This window comes from Ostrinia nubilalis, chromosome Z, assembly GCF_963855985.1.
Source record: "Ostrinia nubilalis chromosome Z, ilOstNubi1.1, whole genome shotgun sequence".
Lineage (NCBI taxonomy): Eukaryota > Metazoa > Arthropoda > Insecta > Lepidoptera > Crambidae > Ostrinia > Ostrinia nubilalis.
Genome location: NC_087119.1, coordinates 20,998,293 through 21,021,055, shown reverse-complemented (window position 1 = coordinate 21,021,055; position 22,763 = coordinate 20,998,293). Strand labels below are relative to the sequence as shown.

At 39.4% G+C, this 22,763-nt stretch overlaps 1 protein-coding gene across 2 annotated transcripts; it reads left to right on the top strand.

Annotated features, from left to right (window-relative positions):
* Positions 1-363: 363 nt before the first annotated feature.
* Positions 364-16,886, top strand: LOC135087029 (atypical kinase COQ8B, mitochondrial). 2 transcript variants are annotated; one of them, XM_063981881.1, is made up of 9 exons: positions 364-436; positions 1,288-1,598; positions 1,679-1,895; positions 2,301-2,510; positions 2,937-3,052; positions 11,383-11,545; positions 13,348-13,550; positions 14,405-14,557; positions 14,740-16,886. In XM_063981881.1, the coding sequence occupies exons 2-9, from the start codon at positions 1,302-1,304 to the stop codon at positions 15,025-15,027; spliced, it is 1,647 nt and encodes a 548-aa protein (XP_063837951.1). In that variant the 5' UTR covers positions 364-436; positions 1,288-1,301; the 3' UTR covers positions 15,028-16,886. The 2 variants fall into 2 exon arrangements, with proteins under 2 accessions (XP_063837951.1, XP_063837950.1); XM_063981880.1 differs by having other exon boundaries at positions 365-543; positions 1,020-1,598.
* The last annotated feature ends 5,877 nt before the right edge of the window (positions 16,887-22,763 follow it).

Below are 22,763 nucleotides of genomic sequence, written 5' to 3'. Positions count from 1 at the left end.
CCCAGGAATTGGGATTGTAATTCCCTGATTCGCCAACACATTAAGCCTAAATGGCCGACAATTTTGTGATTTTTTATTTAACTAGGTAATCTTAGTTTCAAATATTAATTATTTATTTGATTAACTTCTGATTTGGTTAGTGAATTGGCTATTTCGAAGAATTTACAAGGAGATTTAAATCAGAAGATAGCAATACTACAGTTCACACTAAAAAGAGAGGTAGGGCCGCAGAGAGCTAGATAGATATAAGTAGGTATTTGACTCAAGTTTTTGTTCCAACTCTGCCCTCCATTTTTATCTTTAGCTTCATGATTCGGAACATGTGTTTAGACTGAATTGTCATTAATGTCAGTGTCAGGTTGACAGTATTTGATTAATGACGGTGATCATCTGCTCAAAAATAATCACGAAATTTAAATTTTCATTGATAAAAACAGTAAATTCAATATAATTTCCTTCAGAACTTCTGTAAATAAGTCCGTGTTTATAGTGTTCTTTGCGTTGCTATTGTTGTACAAAATTAACAAATATTATAACCTAAAAGTAAGTTGATGTTCTTCTTGCAAAGTTTCTATATAAGAAAGTTTGTCTTGTGATCTATTCCTACTAAAATTATTATTTTCACTTGACTTTTCTAATCTATGTAATTTTATTTCTAATTCTGCTTTCCTGCTGAATATCTTTCTAATCTCTGTTAAAAAAAACATGTTTACCTTCTAAAGTAATGTTATGCAATAATCACGACATGAGTGAGTAACTCTTAAAAATTGCAGAACAAATGTGTGAAGCGTTTGTGGGTGTCTACATAGGTACTTCCTACAGAATGACATCATATTAAGATAAAAAAATATATATTATGAGTTATAAGATCATAACACTATAGAAAATATCAAGGCTAAAAATCATAGAATCTAGTCATCATTTATTTTTAACTCTACTTACCTTTTAACTCATGCTTATAAAATAATTGTTAATTCACATATGTATTGAATGATAACAAACTAATCTATGTATTTCAGGCAATGTCGCATATTAACGATCTGATAGGTGTCATGCGTGGGCTGCGGCTAGTGGTTGAGGCAGGTATAAAGGTACAGCAGGAAAATTCAAAGGTAATATGGAATAACTCCAGCATAAAAACAGTATTACAAAACTGCACGCCTAACACACTAACTGTTTATAAACCAAAGCCTGAAGATGCCAAGGAATTGCTAGAGCGGGCCTTGGTTGTCGCACATGGCTTTAGACAATATGCCGTCATGCATGTTCCTAACTTTAATGATGCAGAGAAGGTTACCGAAATGGATAAAGAGATGAAAGAAGAGATTGATGAACTAAACAGAGAGTTTAACAAGACATTTGAAAGTCTGAAGAAGTCACAAGATATCAAAGGTGCAGCTCCAAAATATGTGAAACCAGTGTCAGAAGAATATCTAGCACCATTGGAGAAGCTACATATGACCAGTACTGTGCAGCAAACAGTACCACCACCGCCTCCACCGGTTGAAGTGCAGACTCCGAAGATAGTAGAAGCAGTTAGCGGTTCAACACCAACTGGTGTGCCGAAGCCAGTTGCTAAAAAGAAGATAAGAGTTTCTGTAAGTTACTTGTAATTTTTTTTTTAATCTTCAAGTACTGGCTTAATTTAATGAAAATAATTGTGTGTTTATGTTTATAGTTGAGTGAAAACTCGAAGGCTCGCGTGGTGCCGTCATCTCGCATCGGACGCATGATATCGTTTGGTTCCCTCGCCGCGGGGCTGGGTGTGGGCACGGTGGCCCAGTACGCCAGGAACACTATCCAGTCTGTGACTGGCAAGGTGGACGAATCTGCCAACACTTTTATGTCCCCTGCCAACGCTGAGAGGATTGTTGACACGCTATGCAAAGTCAGAGGTAGGTTTTTATTATTTAAACTTTTTAATGCGATTCTAATTCTTTTATTTATGCAAACTGCACACAATCATACATTAGAAGTAACCTTTTAATGATATATTTCGAGATTTACAACAATGAGTATACTTAACTCCCAAATATTAACTTCGAACTATCTTTTACTAGCTTATGCCCGCGGCTTCACCCGCGTGAAATTTAGTATCACAGATTGGCATAAATTATAGCCTATGTTAATCTGGGTTACAAACAATAATACTGTAAAGTTTCAACAAAATCCGTTCAGTAGTTTTTGCGTGAAAGAGTAACAAACATCCAGACATCCAAACTTTCGCATTTATAATGTTAGTTGGATTAACAAGACGTAGTTGTGGCAATAAGTACGACTGCAAATCTTGCCTTTTCCAGGTGCCGCGCTCAAACTGGGTCAACTGCTCAGCATCCAGGACGAATCGATGATATCCCCTGAACTGCAGCGCATATTCGAGCGCGTGCGGCAGTCAGCCGACTTTATGCCATCGTGGCAGGTGGAGAAGGTGATGAGCTCGCAGCTGGGACCCGACTGGCGCTCCAGGATGCAGCACTTTGAGGAGAAGCCGTTCGCAGCCGCTTCTATTGGTGAGGGATACTGAATTTTACAAATAAAAGCTTTTTATGACCTGCTATTTATGGTCGGATTGGTTGAAACCATAGAGATATAGAGAGATACCAACTAATGCGCTGAGTTCGAAACTCAGTGTCGCATAAGAAATTCACGCACACAAAGTAATCAAAATATGTGCTCATTATCCACTGCGTTATCTGAACTCAACGTTCGAATAATCTTTAGTAGTTTACATTATGACGTTGCTGCTGTCATCATTGCAAATTGCATTGCATTGGCGAATAAATGACGTTATAGATGCTCTTGGAAATGCTAAATCTATGGTGGAACTGCGTTTTGCAGCTCATAGAAATGATGTGAATTGACTGGTGGTGTTAACTGGCCTATTGTAGAATTATATATTTTTTAAATTATTCTAATGTTTTGTTGTTTTTGATTAGGTCAAGTGCACTTAGCGATATTGCACAACGGTCAAGAAGTGGCTATGAAGGTGCAGTATCCAGGAGTGGCCAAAGGCATCAACAGCGACATTGACAATCTTGTCGGAGTTATGAAGGTTGGTCTTAACATATCTGTTCATGCCCAATGTGGGCATTCATATTTTTTCTTTTTTTCCTACCTACCCGCTTCTGTCTAATAATTTTACCCCGCTATTATTCGCTGCTTTCTACACTAGTCTACGAATTGACGTGGCTCACTCCGGACGCCGTCGCGCCGCATCGGAGTTACCGCCTCTTCTTGCTGGAACCTTCTATCGTTGAAGTCCACACCGCTGTACTGTACTATAAGCTGGAACTGTTCAGCCGACGCTGAGAACTGAAATATTGCGTGTTTGTGGAGTGCGCGTTATATGCACCCGCTGCCTTGACCTACGGAGTCGAGGCTGGTCCTTCATCATCTTCCATCTTCGAGGGCAGACAAGAGATTGGGAACCGCGGTTCGCCCCCCCTGAAACTGCTGGTGCTGGTGGATTGCAGAACGGGTGAGTGCGCTGTTTGTTCGTAGTAGTAGAAAGCAGCAATCTTCCTTTTCTTTGATCTCTTTTCTGAAGTATAAAAATACCACGACCTATGGTGAATATTACCCCGCAACCGCTGTGTGAGTAGAATTTACGAATCTTCGGATTTATCGCTCGTACACAATTTTATGGTCTTCGAGCCGGACGTACAATTATAAAGGTCTTTGAGCCGTACGTTCTAGTAATTTTCAAAATCATCACAATTTTTGCAATATTTCGTTCTCCAATTTCATACATTCTGCGCGTCTTTACGCCACATACTCATTATAATCATAAATTATAACGGACAAATAGGCTGTAAATTATTCACCTATTTGCCGATATTTCCCGCTTAATACATTTATATTCCCGTAAATACGCTATTTGTACGCTGTTCTTACTAATTTCCTACATAATAATAACTTTCATACATTCGACAACGCATTTTAAAGCTGTAATCCAGATAACTTGTTTTTCCTACCATATTATAATTTTATTAATAAACGGAGGTAACTTGCAAACATTCGTTCACGCCCGTACCGCTCGCATAGCGCGTGATCGTTCTTGCTTTCATTGTTCGTTGCGTTGTGTCGCAGTCACTCAATAGAATCGGACTTTGCATACTTATTTTATTTTTAACAAAACATTATGCCTAAAAGTGGTACAAGTGCTTCTCAGAAAGTTGACAACATGGATGTCGAATTGAAAAAACTTAACGCTAAGCGGAATAATATATTTTCCCGATTACAAAATATTTTCTATGATTCTAAACTTGTCTTTTCTGATGAATCTGCTAAGGAATCGTTTCTTGTGAACATGGAATCATTAGAGATTTTACGAACTGAATTTCATGCAATCACTGAACTAATTGTAGACAAAGAACTTCAGCTCAATCCCGATTCTGACCCCAATTATCAGAGTCTTAATGCATTTGACGAACTTTATTGTCATTGTAAACGTATTTCCACAAAGTTGTCATCTCCTACTGACTCAATTAAATCGGAAAATAAAACTTATTTTCAAGCAAAATCCGTCATAAAGCTTCCGACACTTGAATTAATTGGTTTTTCTGGGGAACTTGCGAATTGGCCCATTTTTTATGAATCATTTAAAAACACTATTCACAATAATCCCGCCTTAACAGATCACGAACGCGTGCAATACCTGATCAGTAAGTTGTCTGGCCAGGCACGTTGCGTTTGTGCTGGAATCGCACCGAACGCCAACAACTACGCGTTAATGTGGCAGACCCTAGTGGATAGGTATGAAAATAAACGCAATCTCGCATCCACTTACTTAGATGAAATGCTGAATTTCCGATCTTTTAGTTCCGCGACTACAAAACATTACGATACATTTTTAGATAAATTCTGTGGGGCTGTTTCTAGTCTTCAGTCTTTAAATCTTGACAACCTTTCGGACTTTCTGTTGTTTTATCTCGCTAGTAAAAAACTTGATCTAGACACTATTCGTCAATTTGAAATGATAAATCGTAATACGCCATTCCCTACATACGATTCTCTCGTTAATTATATACGCGAACAACGCAAGATATTAGATCGCACTACGATCACCTCCGTTCCATCTACTTCTAAACAAAATAATAACTTTCCGTCCCGCAGTAGCAAGCCTACTCATTCCTTATCAGTCACGCACGCAAATCAAACTAGTTATGGCCACTGCGCCTATTGTAAACAAAAATCGCACAATAAAATATATTTTTGCCCTTCGTTTAAAAACCTTTCAATTGACGATCGCTATAACTTTATTAAAACTAATCATGGTTGTACAAATTGTCTAAGTTCATCGCATACATCTACAAATTGTAACTCAATTCATCGCTGTAGAAACTGTTCTACGAAGCATCATACTTTGCTGTGCCGTCAGCGCCCGGCCGCGGGCTCGACGCGCCGTGACGTCATCGAGACTGATAACGGCGTGCGAGCCGTGCAGGCGACTGCGCGCGAGTGCATCCCACAGGCATCTGCCGAGCCTCGCACGTCGAGTTGCTTAGACAGCGCGGTCTCACAAAACATCGCGTTGTGCAATACCAATAACCTGCCGCCCAAACCTAAACTCGACACAACTTGTTTACTTGGTACTGTGAAGGTGTTGGCCGCTGATTCAAATGGCAATATGCATTCTTTACGCGCCATGATAGATCCTGGCTCCCAAAGTAATTTTATTACATTAAAATGTTGCGAAAAATTAAACCTTTACATAAATAAAGCGTCGTATACTGTAGTTAAGGGAATCGGATCCACTCCTAACCCAATTAAGGGTGCCACGAATTTAACTATATATTCTCGTTTTAACAATAACATATCGATGCCGCTAGACTTATGTGTTATTGACCGCATTGCCGATAATTTGCCCACTGTGGAAATCGACAGATCTTCCTTTTCTTATTTAAATAATAAACCGCTCGCCGACGATAGTTTTTATTCGCCTGGTGAAATAGACCTGCTTATAGGTGCCTCGCTTTTTGCCGATATTTTCTTGGAAGGACGTATTGTTGGTCCAACCGGAACCCCTACCGCATTTAATACAATTTTTGGTTACATGTTACTAGGTAACACATACATAGAGAATATCGCAGGTGATAATTCTCTTTCTCTCACCGCTATGGTGCAAAATGATGCGCCTTTAAATCACATATTACAAACTTTCTGGCAGCTCGAGGAAGTCTCCACGTGCCTGCCTATCTTGAGTCCTGCTGACCGCGAATGCGAAAACAATTTTACTGATAATACCTCCCGCGACGTCTCGGGCCGTTATTCGGTCGCGTTACCTTTTAAGGATGATCCCTCCATGCTAGGCGATTCGTATCTTAACGCTAAAAAACGTTTTTTTTCCCTAGAGCGGAAACTTGATGCTAGTATCGAGTTGCGCCAGGAATACAACAATATAATCCGCGATTATGTAGCTAACGGTTACATCTCTCCGTTAAATAGCAGTAACTCTTTGGGTTATTTTATACCACATCACGCTGTGGTACGCAAGGACAAACTTACCACTAAGGTACGTATAGTAATGGATGCCAGCGCTAAAACTGATTCAAAACTTTCATTAAATGATATTTTACATACCGGACCCAACTTACAAAATGATTTATTTTCTATATTGATCGATTTCCGCTTATACAAAATTGCATTTACTTCAGACATAAAACAAATGTATTTACGAGTTTTGGTTCATGAAGAATATCGCGAATATTTTAAATTCTTATACCGCTTTGATTCCAGCGAACCTCTCACTACTTATTGCTTCACTCGGGTTTGCTTTGGTTTAAATTGTAGCCCTTTCTTGGCCATGCGCGTGGTGAGACAAATGTGCGAGGACGAACGTATGTCTTTTCCGCTTGCCGCTCAAGTTGCTGTTAAGAACTGCTACATGGACGACGTGTGCTACTCAATGCCATCCGTTGCTGGCTCCTTACGGCTCAGAGATGAGCTGTTAGGTATGTTTAAGGCCGGAGGTTTTGACTTAGTCAAGTGGTCAAGTAATTGCCCAGAATTGCTTGAATCGTTGCCATGTTCGCATAAATATTCCGGGGATGTTCCATTTGAGGACTCCGGTGACTTAAAGGTGTTAGGCGTAAAGTGGTCCCCCGTTAGCGACGACTTTATGTTCTCTGTTTCGCTTGATCCTCGCCCATGTACCAGGAGAAATATTCTCTCTGTGATAGCTCGTCAGTTTGACGTGCTCGGATTGATCGCGCCAGTCATTTTATACGCTAAACTCATACTACAGAAACTTTTCGTTTTAAAAATTGACTGGGACGAAGAACCGCCCTCTAATATCACAAAATTATGGAACAACTATTTGACTGAACTTCCATTATTGGAGAAAATACGCATTCCACGTCATCTCGCTGTGAATGAAAATTCAAAACTCATTTTGATCGCCTTTGCGGACGCTAGTGAGCGTGCCTACGGTTGCGTCATATATATACGCTCTGAAGACGCGTCACACGATGCTCGCGCTCCTCTCGTTAAGCTCGTGTGTGCTAAATCCAAGGTAGCCCCGCTTCAAACTCAATCCGTGGCGAGACTTGAGCTCTGCGGCATTCTTCTGATGTCGAAGCTTGTTCGAAATATTATTAACATAATACAGCCGCGACATAATATCAGTCAAATATTTTGTCTTTCCGACTCTATGGTCGCTCTTCATTGGGTTCACGGTTCACCGCATAAAGAAGAACGGTCACGCCCCATACAAAAAAAACCCAGACCCGACAGAAACGAGACATACCTCAGTTTTTTTGTCATGTCTTAATTAGTTAAATTATATATTTTTTATATTCGAAATCTATGTATAACACCAAAATATTACCCTTTGTTTTTGTTCAGGCGTTATACAAAAACTAATACAAAATGCCTATTAATCACCAAAATTGGTAAATGTATGTACCTAAATGTCTATTACAGCTGCTATGGAATGTATCTAGGTGACCTGGAGATACAGCCGGATTATACAGGGTGGTTATACATATGGAACCATAAGTGATCTCACTCGATTATTTCTAAACTATACAAGATATCGAAAAACTAATTACTGATTCTGAAAGTGCTTCACGAGCTCTTTCAAATGGTGCCAATAATAGGTTACAGATTATGGAAGCTGGTAACATTGAATTTTTGGATTTTGTAACTTCTCGTTTCCACCCTGTATAATCCGGGTGTATCTCCAGGTCACCTAGATACATTCCATAGCAGCTATTTAGGTACATACATTTACCAATTTTGGTGATAAATAGGCATTTTGTATTAGTTTTTGTATGACGCCTGAACAAAAACAAAGGGTAATAATTTGGTGTTATACATAGATTTCGAATATAAAAAATATATAATTTAACTAATTAAGACATGACAAAACAACTGAGGTATGTCCCGTTTCTGTCGGGCCTGGGTCACAGATGACCGTTCTTCTTTAAAACTTTTATCGCTACTCGCGTAACAAAAATATTAAATTCGCTTCCCGCTCATCATTTTTATCATGTGCCAGGAAACCAAAACATTAGCGATTGCTTGTCGCGTGGTTTGTCTCCTGCACAAATTCTGGACTATACTGAATGGTTCACTGGCCCCTCATGGCTTTGTAACGACATCACTGAATGGCCAATTTCTGCCATTCCCGCTGATTCTCTTCCCGCAGATTTGCCCGAGACAAGGGTAGTGTTGGCGGCAGTTTCTGAAGACTACCCACAGTCACATCCGCTTCTTTTATTGTCCGAGCGAGTTTCCTCGTGGCTCGTTTTGCTCCGCTCAATTGTATATTGTCTTCGATTTGTGAAGAAACTTCCGCTTTCTGATAAGGCGATTTCTGCCTCTGACATGCTAAAGGCTGAAACTGAAATTCTAAAGGCAGTTCAGTCGTTTTACTTTCAAAATGAACTAAATGCTCTGAAGAGTAACAAACCTTGTTCACCCGCTATAATGCGTCTAGCTCCTTTTCTGGACGACAACGGACTTATCCGCGTTGGCGGCCGACTGCGTAACGCTGACCTATCCTATGAGCAAAGACACCCTGTACTTTTGCCTCGTAAGGGTCACGTAGTCGAGCTCATCATTAACCATTATCATCGTGATAACTGTCACACTGGTTCCGTGGCGCTTATGTCTATTCTGCGACAGAGATACTGGATTCTCTCCTGTAGAAGAATCGTGCGAACTTGCATTCATAAATGCAATTTCTGCTTTAAATTAAATCCAAAGCCTACCTTTCCAATTATGGCTGATTTACCCGCTTCTCGGGTAAATGAAACCAAAGCGTTTACGCACACCGCTGTGGACTATTGTGGTCCTTTAAACTTTATTCCATATAGAAAACGTGGAGTTCGCTCAATGAAATGCTATTTGTGTATTTTTGCGTGCTTGGTCACAAGAGCAGTTCACGTGGAAATTGCAACTGACTTATCTACTAATACCTTCTTGTCCGCCTTTAAGCGATTTTTATCTCGTCGTGGTGCAGTCGCTTGCATGTACTCTGATCGAGGTACTAATTTTATCGGAGCTAAAAACAGTTTGTCGGAAATGTATAGTTTTTTAGATTCCGCTGACTTCCAATCTGAATTTGCGAAAGAGCTTGCTAATAATCGCATTAAATGGAAACTGAATCCACCGCGAAGCCCACACTTTGGTGGTCATTACGAGATATATGTGAAGGCCTTTAAAACACATTTATATCGCGTCATAGGCACTCAGTTGCTTACTTACGAAGAGTTACTAACAGTACTCTCACAGATCGAGGCTGTAATTAACTCTCGGCCACTTACATTACTTAGTGACGATCCATCAGAACTGAGCGCGTTAACACCCGCACATTTTTTAATGTCGACTCCTCTGAAGCACTTGCCCGCTTATGATTTGACTTCTCAATCGCATAATTTACGTAACCGCTATTCATTATTGGATCAAATGGTTCAATCTTTCGCAAAACGATGGAAGCAAGAATATTTACATTTGTTACAATCCAGAGTTAAATGGAATACCGCTTCAAACCCTATCCGCATAGGTTGTATTGTGACAATTGTTACTGACAATGTCTCTCCGCTTAACTGGCCTCTCGGCGTTGTCGTCGCTACCTATCCTGGGGCGGACGGTGTCGTAAGAGTCGCCTCTGTAAAGACTTCAACGGGCGTATATAAACGGCCTGTCGTGCGTCTTTGCACTCTACCATCGCAATAATTTTATCTAGGTTAACATCATTGCCCTCCTCCACTTTTTTTTTTTTATCTTTGCTTTATTTTCCTTAAAACCGATGGTTTTAAAGCCGGGGGCAATGTTCATGCCCAATGTGGGCATTCATATTTTTTCTTTTTTTCCTACCTACCCGCTTCTGTCTAATAATTTTACCCCGCTATTATTCGCTGCTTTCTACACTAGTCTACGAATTGACGTGGCTCACTCCGGACGCCGTCGCGCCGCATCGGAGTTACCGCCTCTTCTTGCTGGAACCTTCTATCGTTGAAGTCCACACCGCTGTACTGTACTATAAGCTGGAACTGTTCAGCCGACGCTGAGAACTGAAATATTGCGTGTTTGTGGAGTGCGCGTTATATGCACCCGCTGCCTTGACCTACGGAGTCGAGGCTGGTCCTTCATCATCTTCCATCTTCGAGGGCAGACAAGAGATTGGGAACCGCGGTTCGCCCCCCCTGAAACTGCTGGTGCTGGTGGATTGCAGAACGGGTGAGTGCGCTGTTTGTTCGTAGTAGTAGAAAGCAGCAATCTTCCTTTTCTTTGATCTCTTTTCTGAAGTATAAAAATACCACGACCTATGGTGAATATTACCCCGCAACCGCTGTGTGAGTAGAATTTACGAATCTTCGGATTTATCGCTCGTACAATATCTGAGCGTATTTTATAGTATTTGACTTTAATCTGTATTACGAGTGATAAACCACGTTTATCACTCGCTTACCATAATCGATCCCAATCAAAATCCGTCCATCAACTGCGGACGGAGCGAACGCTAATGTGGATTCAATCTCGATCATTGGTCTATTGATATTCAACCACTCAAAAATTTAGACCTTTATCTTCGATCTCCAAAACATTTACCAATTACACAACATATTGTATTGATTGTCTAACAGCCATATTTTTAATGAGGGTTTTCGCGATTGAAAAATCCGCCAGATGGCAATACGTAGACGCGAGGTCCAAATGCTGCATGATTGGTTATTTTTGACATGACATTGACAGATATGTCAAAATCCACCAATCATGCAGCATTTGGACCGTCTACGTATTGCCATCTAGCGTATTTTTCAATCGCGAAAACCCTCATTGAACCTGACCATCTCATAAAGAAAGTCTGTTACCATATTTTTTGTTTATTTGTATATTCATAGCCATATTTTAAATATGTACGATCTTCTGCAGGTGTGGAATGTATTCCCAAAAGGCATGTTCATAGACAACATAGTGGAAGTGGCGAAGAAAGAACTAGCGTGGGAGGTCGACTACGTGAGAGAGGCGCAGTGCACCAAGAAGTTCAAGACCCTACTGGCGCCATACCCGGAGTACTTTGTGCCTGAAGTCATAGGTAATAAGGGGGCGTCCATTAATTATGTGAGACAGTTTTGGCTATTTTTTAACCCCCCCGCCCCCCTTGGTGAGATTTCATGAGATTTTGCCAGACCCCCTCCCCCACCCCCTAATCTCACGTGAGTTTTTCCAAAGTGCCTATTTGTTATGTATGAGATAATCCATGCTTCGAAATTATTAGATTTTATAAAAAACCTGACCTGCGTAAAAAAATAAGTGAAATGATAAAACAAAACAATTTAGGCCCAGTTTATTTTTACTTTCAGTACAATTTTTAACAATTAGACTGCGGATCTAAAAACTGGGCCTGTGTTCACAAATGCAGACGGAGGATTTACTCTGTTTGTTGTGGAAAAAAATTACGTGATATTTCTCGACACCCCCCCCCCCTCTCCCCCACGTGAGATTAAGTGAGGTTTTTCTGGACCCCCTCCCCCCCTAAAAGTCTCACGTAATTAATGGACGCCCCTAAGCATCATAATGCCATCGTCTTAATATTGAGGCAGAGAACCAGAGCGGCCTAAGGCAGTGCCCCGACGAGTACCCATGCACAGTGGCGTAGCTAGGTAACCAAGGGCCCTGGGGCAAATAAAAAAATGGGGCCCCACTGCAATCTAAACTGGTTAGGTTTTATCAAATTTATTGACATTAAGCTGACATACTCCTAATACAGTTTGCAAATTTCTCTCTATTTATTTTGAAAATGGGAGAAATTTTCAAAGTTCAGTTCAATTGAGATTTTCTGGTAAGGGTTCGGGGGCCCCCAGGGCACTGCCCCGCCTTGCTCCTTAGTAGCTACGCCCCTGCCCATGCGATTAACTTTAAAGGTAGGCATACAACAGGCGTATATGTAACAAATTCGACTCAAAACAAAAAATATTTCAAACTCGAAAAATTGATACGACTTTTTAACTACAGTTTTCGTAAGCATCCTAACAACTGTTTGAAAATATGTACTAAGATTAACTATCGATAGTGCTATCCACGAAGACGCGCCCCACCATTCGTCCTAATCGTTATCGGTACATGCTAATTGCAATTAAAGTGGGCAGGCCTCCTACTAGGTGGACCGACGATCTGGTAAAGGTCGCGGGAAGAGCCTGGATGCGGGCAGCGCAGGACCGTTATTGTGGAAAACCTTGGGGGAGGCCTTTGTCCAGCAGTGGACGTCATTTGGCTGAAACGAACGAAATGCTAATTATCCATGAGTCCACACGCACACTACAACAATTTCGTGACTGACGCTCAGACCAAACTCCTCGCACCCCGCGCTTCCCTCGAGCAATGATGACACTGTCTATACTAAAAACCCGCGCGTAATTATGTGGCTGTCGCGCTCGCGCTCGCACACTCACTGCGGGCGCCCGTCGCACAGTCGCGATAGCAAAATAATTACGCGCGAGCGAGGGATGTTTCCTGGGTCAAAAAGCAAGAGTTTTAATTAGTCCGTCAGTTAACTTATCAAAAAATACTCTACACGTATTTTTCACTTTTTCAAACTAATGAAAATTAAAAGAGATAAAGCGCGCCAAAGTTCATAAGAAGAGGCCCGTGACGTCAATGCGTGCATAAAAGTGCCGCACGTTGTGACGTCGTGCGGAACTTCAACACACCATAACTATGTAATTATTTGTTAGATTGACAAATAAAAATATATGTGTCCAATATTTTTTGACATTAAACATGACGGACTAAAAAAAATTTTTTTAGGAAACTAGCCTTCTACGTGCTCTCAGATCAGACTATATAGATAATTTTATTTCCTTTAACATTTGTCTTTCCAACTTAAACTATTTCCAGACGACCTCTGCGCGCCCGAAGTGATGACGACTGAGCTGATAGATGGCACGCCGCTCGACAAGCTATTCGACGCGCCGTACGAGACACGTCTCGACATCGCCGCCAAGATCATGCGGCTGTGTCTCCGCGAGATGTTTGTGCTGCGATGCATGCAGACTGACCCCAACTGGGCCAACTTCTTCTACAATACCAGCACGAAACAGGTGTGTAACGCCACCAATAGTGTTTTATGTCCATAAACCTAGCGGAATAGAGCAACAAAGAACTGAGCGAGCGAGATGTCACTAGCAGCACACTAAAGGTTCAATCAAACCAACGCGATCACATGCGATCAGCCGGCGTGCAGCGATGGCGATCAGACTGCACGCCGGCTGATCGCGTGTGATCGCGTTGGTTTGACCGTACCTTAACACTGTGATAAAAAGAGATACATGATGCCGTCAGCGTCACGTCAAACAACCTTTTTTTTTGCAACCATTTGACAGTTCGTTGGAACTTATTGGCACGTTGAAAATATGAGCTCTGACATTTTTTCAGAATTACGTGAGTTAAATGATGGATTTTTATGAGAAATAGTACTTCAGAAACACAAATGACATCCAGTGCCATCCGAAAACGTTGTCGTTTGACAGCTCGTGGTTTTTGCTTTATTCCGAAGGATATTCCGAAGGAATATGAACTTTATGTTTATGTCTAGGGTATTAACAAATTTCAATACGCGCTAAATACTAAGGCTCAGTTGCACCACTCAACTTTAACGGTAACTATGACGATAACCGGTGCATTTTGTATGGAGTTTGACAGATTTTTGACGTTTGTCAAAGTTAAACTAAGATGGTGCAACCCAGTCTAAATGCCGCGACTTGTCAATTTCATATATTTCGTCTAGTCGCCGCGATTGTCGCCAAATGTGCGTTGTCGCTTTATCACTTACGGGCTCACAGTCACAAAACAGTCGGTGATTTGTATTGCCGTAGTGAGTGCACTGACGACAACGAATCAATATAAAATTAAATACAGCGCTTGCAACATTCGACTAACCTAACCTCTCATCCAGGTGATCCTCCTAGACTTCGGCGCTACCCGCGAATACTCCAAGGAGTTCATGGACCAGTACATCGAGATCATCAAGGCGGCGTCGGAGGGCGACCGCGCCGCCATCTTGCGGATGTCCAAGGAGATGAAGTTCCTCACTGGATACGAGTCTAAGGTAAGGCTTGAATAGATTTAGATCAATTAATAATAATAAACATCCGCGGAACAGGAAATCCTTGGGGGAAGCCTTTGTCCAGCGGTGGATTATTTGGAACATTATTGCCTTGTGTTAAGGTTCAAAATAATAAACAATTTTATTTTCAATGGTCTAATTCTTACCTCTCAATACTTTCACAGATAATGGAAGAGACCCACGTGGACACTGTCATGATTATGGGCGAAGTGTTCACGAGCGAAGGCGACGGCGAATTCGACTTCGGCGCCCAAAAGACCACCAGACGCATCCAGGCTTTGGTCCCCACGATCCTTACCCATAGACTATGCCCGCCGCCAGAAGAAATATACTCTTTGCACAGAAAACTGTCAGGCGTCTTCCTACTGTGCTCCAAAATGAAGATCAAGATGAACTGTCGGGACATGTTCAACGAGATTTACGACCAATACAAAAGCAATGCCTTCAGGTAATCTATTACTCAGTTTTAACGGTTACGCATTTATGGAATGTTACGCTATTTTTAAGGGTCGACGATTTTGTAGAATGTTATTATGAACTGTTATGCCCCTGGCACACTATCGACGTGATTTGCGAGCGACGTGACTTATTAATCATTTAATTACATTTCACATGGTGTATGTGTAATTTTGATCACCATCCGGGCATAACAACGGATTTTCATCCAAGTAGTGATATACAAAGTACTTAGTGTTAAAATGGCGCTATTAAATTATATGGAATATATACTGTGTGTTAGGGGCTTTAGGTATGCGATGGACCGTTTAGTAATTTAGTAAATAGTAACCTTTTAGAACTTACCGTTAAGACTGTCAGTTGCCTTGAACGTGTCTGTTAGGCTACGGTCTCCTGTAAACGCTACACGTGACGTCAGACGTCAGCGTCAAACGTTCCTATAAAGACGTCTGTGGCCTAATTCACGCATTTTGACATTCAAGATCTCGCTGACGTTCAGAAGTCGTCCCATTGAAAAACAGTTCTAAATCCGTATTCACAAGGGTCATTTCGATAGAACGATTACTCGATAGGATCGCAACTCAGCGATTTGTTGTCATTGATGTTTTGTTACGTCGTCCCATTGAAAAACAGTTCTAAATCCGTATTCACAAGGGTCATTTTGATAGAACGATTACTTGATAGAATCGCAACTCAGTGTTTTGTTGTCGTTGAAGTTTTGTTACGTGAATAAGGCTACTGAACACCGACGTCAACGTCTGAAGGAGACAACAAATGTAAATTTCTATAGAAAGCTTGTGATGCGGCCTATGGGATTTATAAGAGACCACAGCCTCAATTGTTGAAATTACGTAAGTCTAAAAATTAAATGTTAACCGAAAAACAATGCGCACAAAATTGATGTAAGATTGCGTCAAAGTATAATCTATAATTTCACTAAGCTTTTTTCACACGATTAAACCAATGTAATTTTTATCATTCCGACTGTCAAGTAGGTACTAATTAATATTTTAATTGTTGATTAATTTATGTTTGAATTATTCTAGGCATTACTTTTATACACGGATAGTAATGTTATAATAAAAACCCTCGTACTTATGCCACTAAAATCTAAGATAAATCCTTCGACATGTAACGTATCTACCTCTTTTTACAAATAAGCCAGTTTTAATTCGAATATTGAAATTAGCACAATTTTCATGCCAATGCCATTACGTTTTTCCATTTGTATTTAGTTTTTCAATTTATCAAATAATCCTGATATTGCCAACACAAGTCAGGATGGCTCTTCGTCCTTCTGCATTAAAACAACTGAACAGATTTTGATGAACTTCTTCTGCTAATTAGCTAATAAAAGTAATTAATATAATATGGTCATCAAAGCATATTGAGATGTTTTCGTCGCTCTTTTGGTTGAACTTTGACATGACTATTGAGTCGGTCCGTATTTGTTTATTAGCTTTTGCCTACAACTGAAGTAACTTCTTATTTTGTCTATCATTCTGTTTATTATTTAACGACTATTGTGTAAGGCTCATATGTTGATGAAACTCAAAACTTTATTCAAACTATAGAGATTTAAGCCTTTAATCTTGTTTATTTTCTAAAATTTTAGACATCTAGGAAGTTTTTTTGTATCGAAGTTTGAGAGTAGGTAGATTCAGAATACAACCCAAAAATCATTACAAAGTGGAAAGCGTGCCAATTTCATTTTCAATTCTTGGTATGTTGTGGTACATGTGTGGTCATGTGGTAGATTTGTATGTAAAAAAGTTAATATTTAATGTGACTATGATGAATTTGTAATATAATTAACTTATTAATATGAGGAATAAAGTTTTTGCTTATTAATTTACTTAACGTATTTTATTTCTAAAGTCATCCCTTTTCTTATTTATGACGTCTACCTATTTCAGCTGTTAAAATCTTAGTCTTATCTTAAACAGATCTTAGAACCCATTATTTTAGTACCCACAAGGTTGTTCAACATTTTGAAGAGTCAGGCCAAACGATTTCAGTCGTTAACGATGGGCCACTTATATTTCCTATTTCAGTAACTCAGGACAAGCCCAATAAAAACTCAATTAATAAGATCAAACCATACTTGCGCGGGCCAGTTAAAATTCTTTGGCCTGGGGTTGACTAGCCTTGTTTTAGTACCATTTACCAATGTTTCTTTTGTAAACTGGTTTATAAGGTAATTTAATAAATAAAACACAGTTTTACTTTGAAAAGTTTATTGCAGGTTGAAAAGGCATTGGGGAACATTAAAGCAACCATACGACAAACCTGCGACCTCACGGTCATCGCAAAACTACTTACCGACAGTTCCGTATACAAAGCATTGGGTTTCGGTGCTTTTAAATAATATTACCAAGAACGTAGATAAGTTATGATTTAAGATTTTTGACTACAGACTTTTTAATTATTAGAAATCGGTGTAATTACGCACATTGACCTTATACAGGGTGTTAGGTAAATGAGTATATGAGCCGACACTAGCCCATGTTAACACAGGCATATAAATGGTATGGTGAAGTCAGAAATTTGATATCACCATTTTAATTTTTTTAATTTTCATACAAAATAATTTTTATAAAATCCGATTTGTATGAAAATAAAAATCATTAAAATGAAGATATCAATTTTCTGACTTCACCATACCATTTATATACCCATGTTAACATGGGCTAGTGTCGGCTCATTCATATACCCATTTACCTGTATAGCCGCAGACTACTCGTACAGACTTTGTCGGCCGATTGGGTCGGGCTGTATCAACGTGAGCTGAGCATTTTCCGAGATTGTCCACACAACAGAAACTTGTACCACAGAATAATAATAAGTACTACGTACAGAAGTTTTACTTCGCGAAGGTATTTAAAAAAATGTATGCTCAATGTCATTAACAATATGGTGTAATTTAGCTTGTCTCAAGAGTCAAGCAAGTTTGTCAGAAGTTTTGTTGACAAACGTCAGTGATCGGTACTGCGCCGAAGCTATAGGGCTGACTTCGGTAAAATGATGTGACGTGAGGTGCCAATCTGCAGAAAATGGCGGAGGAAATACATGATTTAGCATGAATTATCATGAATAATATTAACTACTTATTTACCTCTCAGTGTCTAAAGGCAACTTAAAAAAAGTACAATCTGTGTTTTTATTATTATTTAGGCAGTTAAATACTGCACAGTATTTAGTACACCATTTTCTTTATTTTTTTCCATCATACACAAGAATACGCGTGCGTGAGTCAATGTTCGCTCGTATGTGAGGCCTTGTCGAATAGTACTCTTGTAGGGGGCAATCGTGCGTGTTTTGTTTTCGATGTAAACTCGCGGAGATGAACAGGCCTGCTTGTACAGCGAACTCACTGTCCTGACTGAGCTGACTACAGGTAGAAATTGGTGATTCTAAGTTGAGAGGTGTGTATAACACCTAGTGTCTTGGCTACAATGGAATGTAGATTTAGGATTCATTGGTCACTGGAGGAGTCCGGGATCGGTTATGAAAGTGCGCACATTGGTATCGGCCGATTCTTCATACAAGTTAGAATCGGGCCCAACTATCAAAAGGAATAGTCTGAAAGTCTGCAGGGATTTTATGGTTATGATGGGTAAAATCTGACCACTTAGAGTAGGCGCACATCGTTGATTTTTAGTTGGCCGATAGTTGTGCCCGGTTTTAAATTGTATGAAGAATCGGCCAAATCGAATCGGCGTAGTGTGCGAACTCCCATACATGCCCATACTGATCAACTGCCCGACTAAACTATCGGCCGACGAAAAATCAACGGTGTGCGCCTACTCTTATTTTGATTAGAGATGATGCAGTTGACAGTAAATCAAGTCTGCGTGTATCTTTATTTTTATAAGTTGCCAGTTGTAATTTATTACAGTGTTGCCACCGCCAGCAGCAATACTTACGTGTATTTACTGCATATTAATGAGCTATCATACTTTATACGTGACCTACTTCTGCAAATCAAGGGTCAATGAGGACAAGGATGAATACATGTAAATATTATATGAAAGCAGTAATAAATAATATAATTAGTACGTCGTGGGTGATTGCTTTAGCCGTGAATAATTGTACTGGAGTATTTATATTACGCAAACCTTCGGTTCCACTACTTTATGTTCTAATAGTGAATTCGCTGATGCAATTCTGCATTAAGTTTTAGTGTACAGAGAACATGCATGTAGACGCAAGGTGTAGATTCTAACTTATTTTTTTATTGATAGGCTGGCTAACAGTGCTATGAAAGTGGTATATCGCTTTTTGTTGTTTTTATTGTGATCTCAACTCACCACCTGGTCAGAATTTCCTCACCATTACGTTAAAATCTTTTAAAAACATAAATAACAAATTGTTCCAATGCAAAATAACTAGATTTTTTAAATATCTACTTGTATTGTATCCTTGCGAAGCATATGTATGTACATAAATATACCTAATCTACAAAGTAAATTCTTTTTTCGATGTTATGTACGAAGGCGAAGCGATGTTATAGACATAGGATAAAGATATTAACTTATTTTCAACTAAGCGCCGCGATTTTTCACACATGAAGGGCTTTTGTATTTTATGCTACAATCTACACGAATAGTACGACTACGAAGCAAAATGTCATGATTGTTTAGTAGTTGTAGATACACCCACACTACTTCTGTATCCTAATTAAAGCTGAAGAAAGATATAATGCGTCCCTTTTAAGGTAAAGCTAACCTTATTGTATCAGATATTGCAATTTCATTTTTAATCAGCTTAGCAATACTTACATGTGCTACGGCGTTCGCTCTACGGCGTAGACTCTCGTAGCGCTGTAGCATAATAATAATAATAAATACTCTTTATTGCACACCACATTGTAAAAAGAAACAGAAAGAAAAGGAACACATAAGGTACAATTAGGCGGTCTTATCGCTAGCATATTATTAACAAAGCATTGTTGTGCCTGGATGTACACCTTTTCTTATTTTTTAAAAGGTACCTTGCTGTTTTGTGAAAAAATTAAGGATTTTTGTTATTCATTCATATTTATGTTAAGTTTCGCACATGATATTTTCAAATATACGTTCATTTAGATACTACGACGCCTAGCCAATGTCAAGGTCACTAAAAGTACCTACTCGTATACGAATATGCGTGTAATGTACAGCGACATCACATCAGTTGCGAACATATTTTAGTTGCAAAATCGCGTCTTTTACAACTACATAAAGTGTTGGTGTTATCCTTGATGAGCACATCAAGGATTTTAGTATAGGCAACAGCCTTTACTAGTTCGTATTAATGCATACTTACGCCCAGATGAACGTTGCACAGCGCAGCGCATTAATGTAACGAATGCTCCATTTTGTATTGTTAACAATACTAACATTCGGATGATCGAGTTCGTTAATAGATTAGTGATACTCTAAATGCATGGTAGATGTGATAAACCGAATACTATCTACGTGATTTTGCTCCTATTTCAAGCTCCTACTGCATCATACGAACGAAAAGCGATCGAAACTCAGCACCTTTGCATACGGAACCGTTTGCTACCCATATACGAGAATATAGTACATCCTTAACTTTAATATTGTATAAACGTCAGAATAACTATTTTGTCTATATCTCTAGAAACTTCAACCTTGCTGAGATTAGGCGAAATAAAGTACAAAGTTCATTATGGTAGTCTATGTCTATAGGCACAACGACTAGGATTCCTTAAAATAGATTTTATTTCGAGGCAAGTTTTGTTGAATAGTGTTTCTTATTATTAAGTTAATAGAAATTGCTCAGTTCTTCACTTACCCGGCCCTTTCTTTGGTACCTACTTAGATTTAGAATAACATAACAGGGTTACATATATTGGAAACAATCACAAACAAACATATATTTGAAATGAAACATTGATTGGTGTAGTGAGTTATATTTGCGTATATTTATTCAGCGTAATCCCAGCACACAGTCTAATGTGTTCTAATAATAATAATTGTCAGTTTTGTCTATAAAAGCAACACATAGGTGCTGTAAGACATCGATTTGTATTATATTATACGTGTTTTGACGAAAGGTGACGACCCACCGCTGTCAGTCCGTGCCGAATGTTAAGGCGAGGGGAGAAAATTGAAGAACCTCTCTCTTTTACCCATTGTGAACGAAAGAGACGGGAAACCAGGGGTCAAAACCGGTTAGGTAGGGGTCCTTAGCTCGGAATGTGACGCATAAAGGAAATTAATTTTCTAGGAAAACACATCTGAATTTTAGTGAAAAAAATGTAGAAATTGACCCCGTGATTATCGCGTGACTAATTACGGTTGCCATGAATATTTAGAGACCAGTATTATATTTCATTCGCTATGGAAAGACACGCAAGATTCACCAAACATCGACCCACGTTTCATAATATAAACCAACGTGTAAGATACAATTGTTATAATGTATTGTACCTCAGACAAACAACAGTTTGCATGTCGTATAATATAGTATAGTAAGAGTAACAGTCGTTTTAATCTGTGCATACTTTAATACAGTGCTATTTCACTACAGAGTGCTACAATCCTCTCCTTTACTTTGTGTACAGTCGCCAGCACTTCAGACCATATATTTTTTAATGCAAAATTGCCTCTTATTAGAACCTTAAAATTGTAAGATGTTAGTGTATAGTTTGATGTGCTGCCGTTCGTACAGAATTATTATACTATACATATAAATATATAACAAATAATATCATTAAACATTTCAACAACCAAACGCGATGAGCGCTAAACCATTTCTTTCCTTCAAGCCTCCAATAATAAATGTGGTTATCATTATGTATTAGTACTACTACTAACATCGATTATATTATTGAATAATGTTTATCGAGTAACATAGACACGGTGCAGTAAATATTTGAAGCTTAACTAATTGAGATCAATAAAATTTGTGAGGTGGAAAGAAAATAATGTGTAAATTGAAGGATTCAAATAATTAGAAGTTCCTGAGAAGGTGGTAACACCCTGTATGTTCCTAAGCCTACGTTCCATCATTGGGCTCTCTGGTGTTCCCGATTCTCAATCCAGCCCATATTACCCGCTTTACATCGCTCGCGAGTTGGCCTTCTTAGCACACCGCTTTTATGCAACTCGAAATGGAATTTCATATTTTGGTTGTTCGCATAGCAATCTTGGCGACGGTACATGATATGATACATTGCACAACACATTTTATAACAGGCCTAATATTCATTTTTTATTGCAAAATTCAAACATTTAGAAATGGCCGGCCAACTCTTACGACTCTATCTCTATCATACCTTCTAGTCAGCAGGTACTAGATCGTGCCAATAATTCACTAGTAATAATTTTATTATCTAGTTATATACAATTCTACACCGGTATGTGACCGTTTCTCACTTCGTAGACTTAGGTTAGGCCGTTCGCACCGCTCAGGCGACGCGGCATGAAACCCGTAGCAGCCGGGGCAAATGTATCTGTGAGGCTGCAAGAAGAATCTCAACTTTCCTATGATCGTACAACTGCAGGTCTTGCTTCCATCATATTACTATCCAAATGTTTCCTTTATCAATCTTTAAGTTAATAGGACAGTGCGGGGGCGGTGATTCCAAACAAATTAAGCTGAATAGGTCTGAAATAGCCCCAAAGAATACATTGGCCACAATACCTCAAGATCTCGTCGTCGCCCCGCCAGTCCAATCGCACCGTGTTGGAAACGAGATTGCATTACACAAGTAGTAATA

Bases quoted from the DNA above. Each gene is read 5' to 3' on its own strand.
- LOC135087029 (XM_063981880.1), top strand. From the start codon at position 1,023: ATGTCGCATATTAACGATCTGATAGGTGTCATGCGTGGGCTGCGGCTA. The intron at 2,511-2,936 runs GTGAGGGATACT...GTTTTTGATTAG, and splicing joins GTTCGCAGCCGCTTCTATTG to GTCAAGTGCACTTAGCGATA. The intron at 14,558-14,739 runs GTAAGGCTTGAA...ATACTTTCACAG, and splicing joins TCACTGGATACGAGTCTAAG to ATAATGGAAGAGACCCACGT.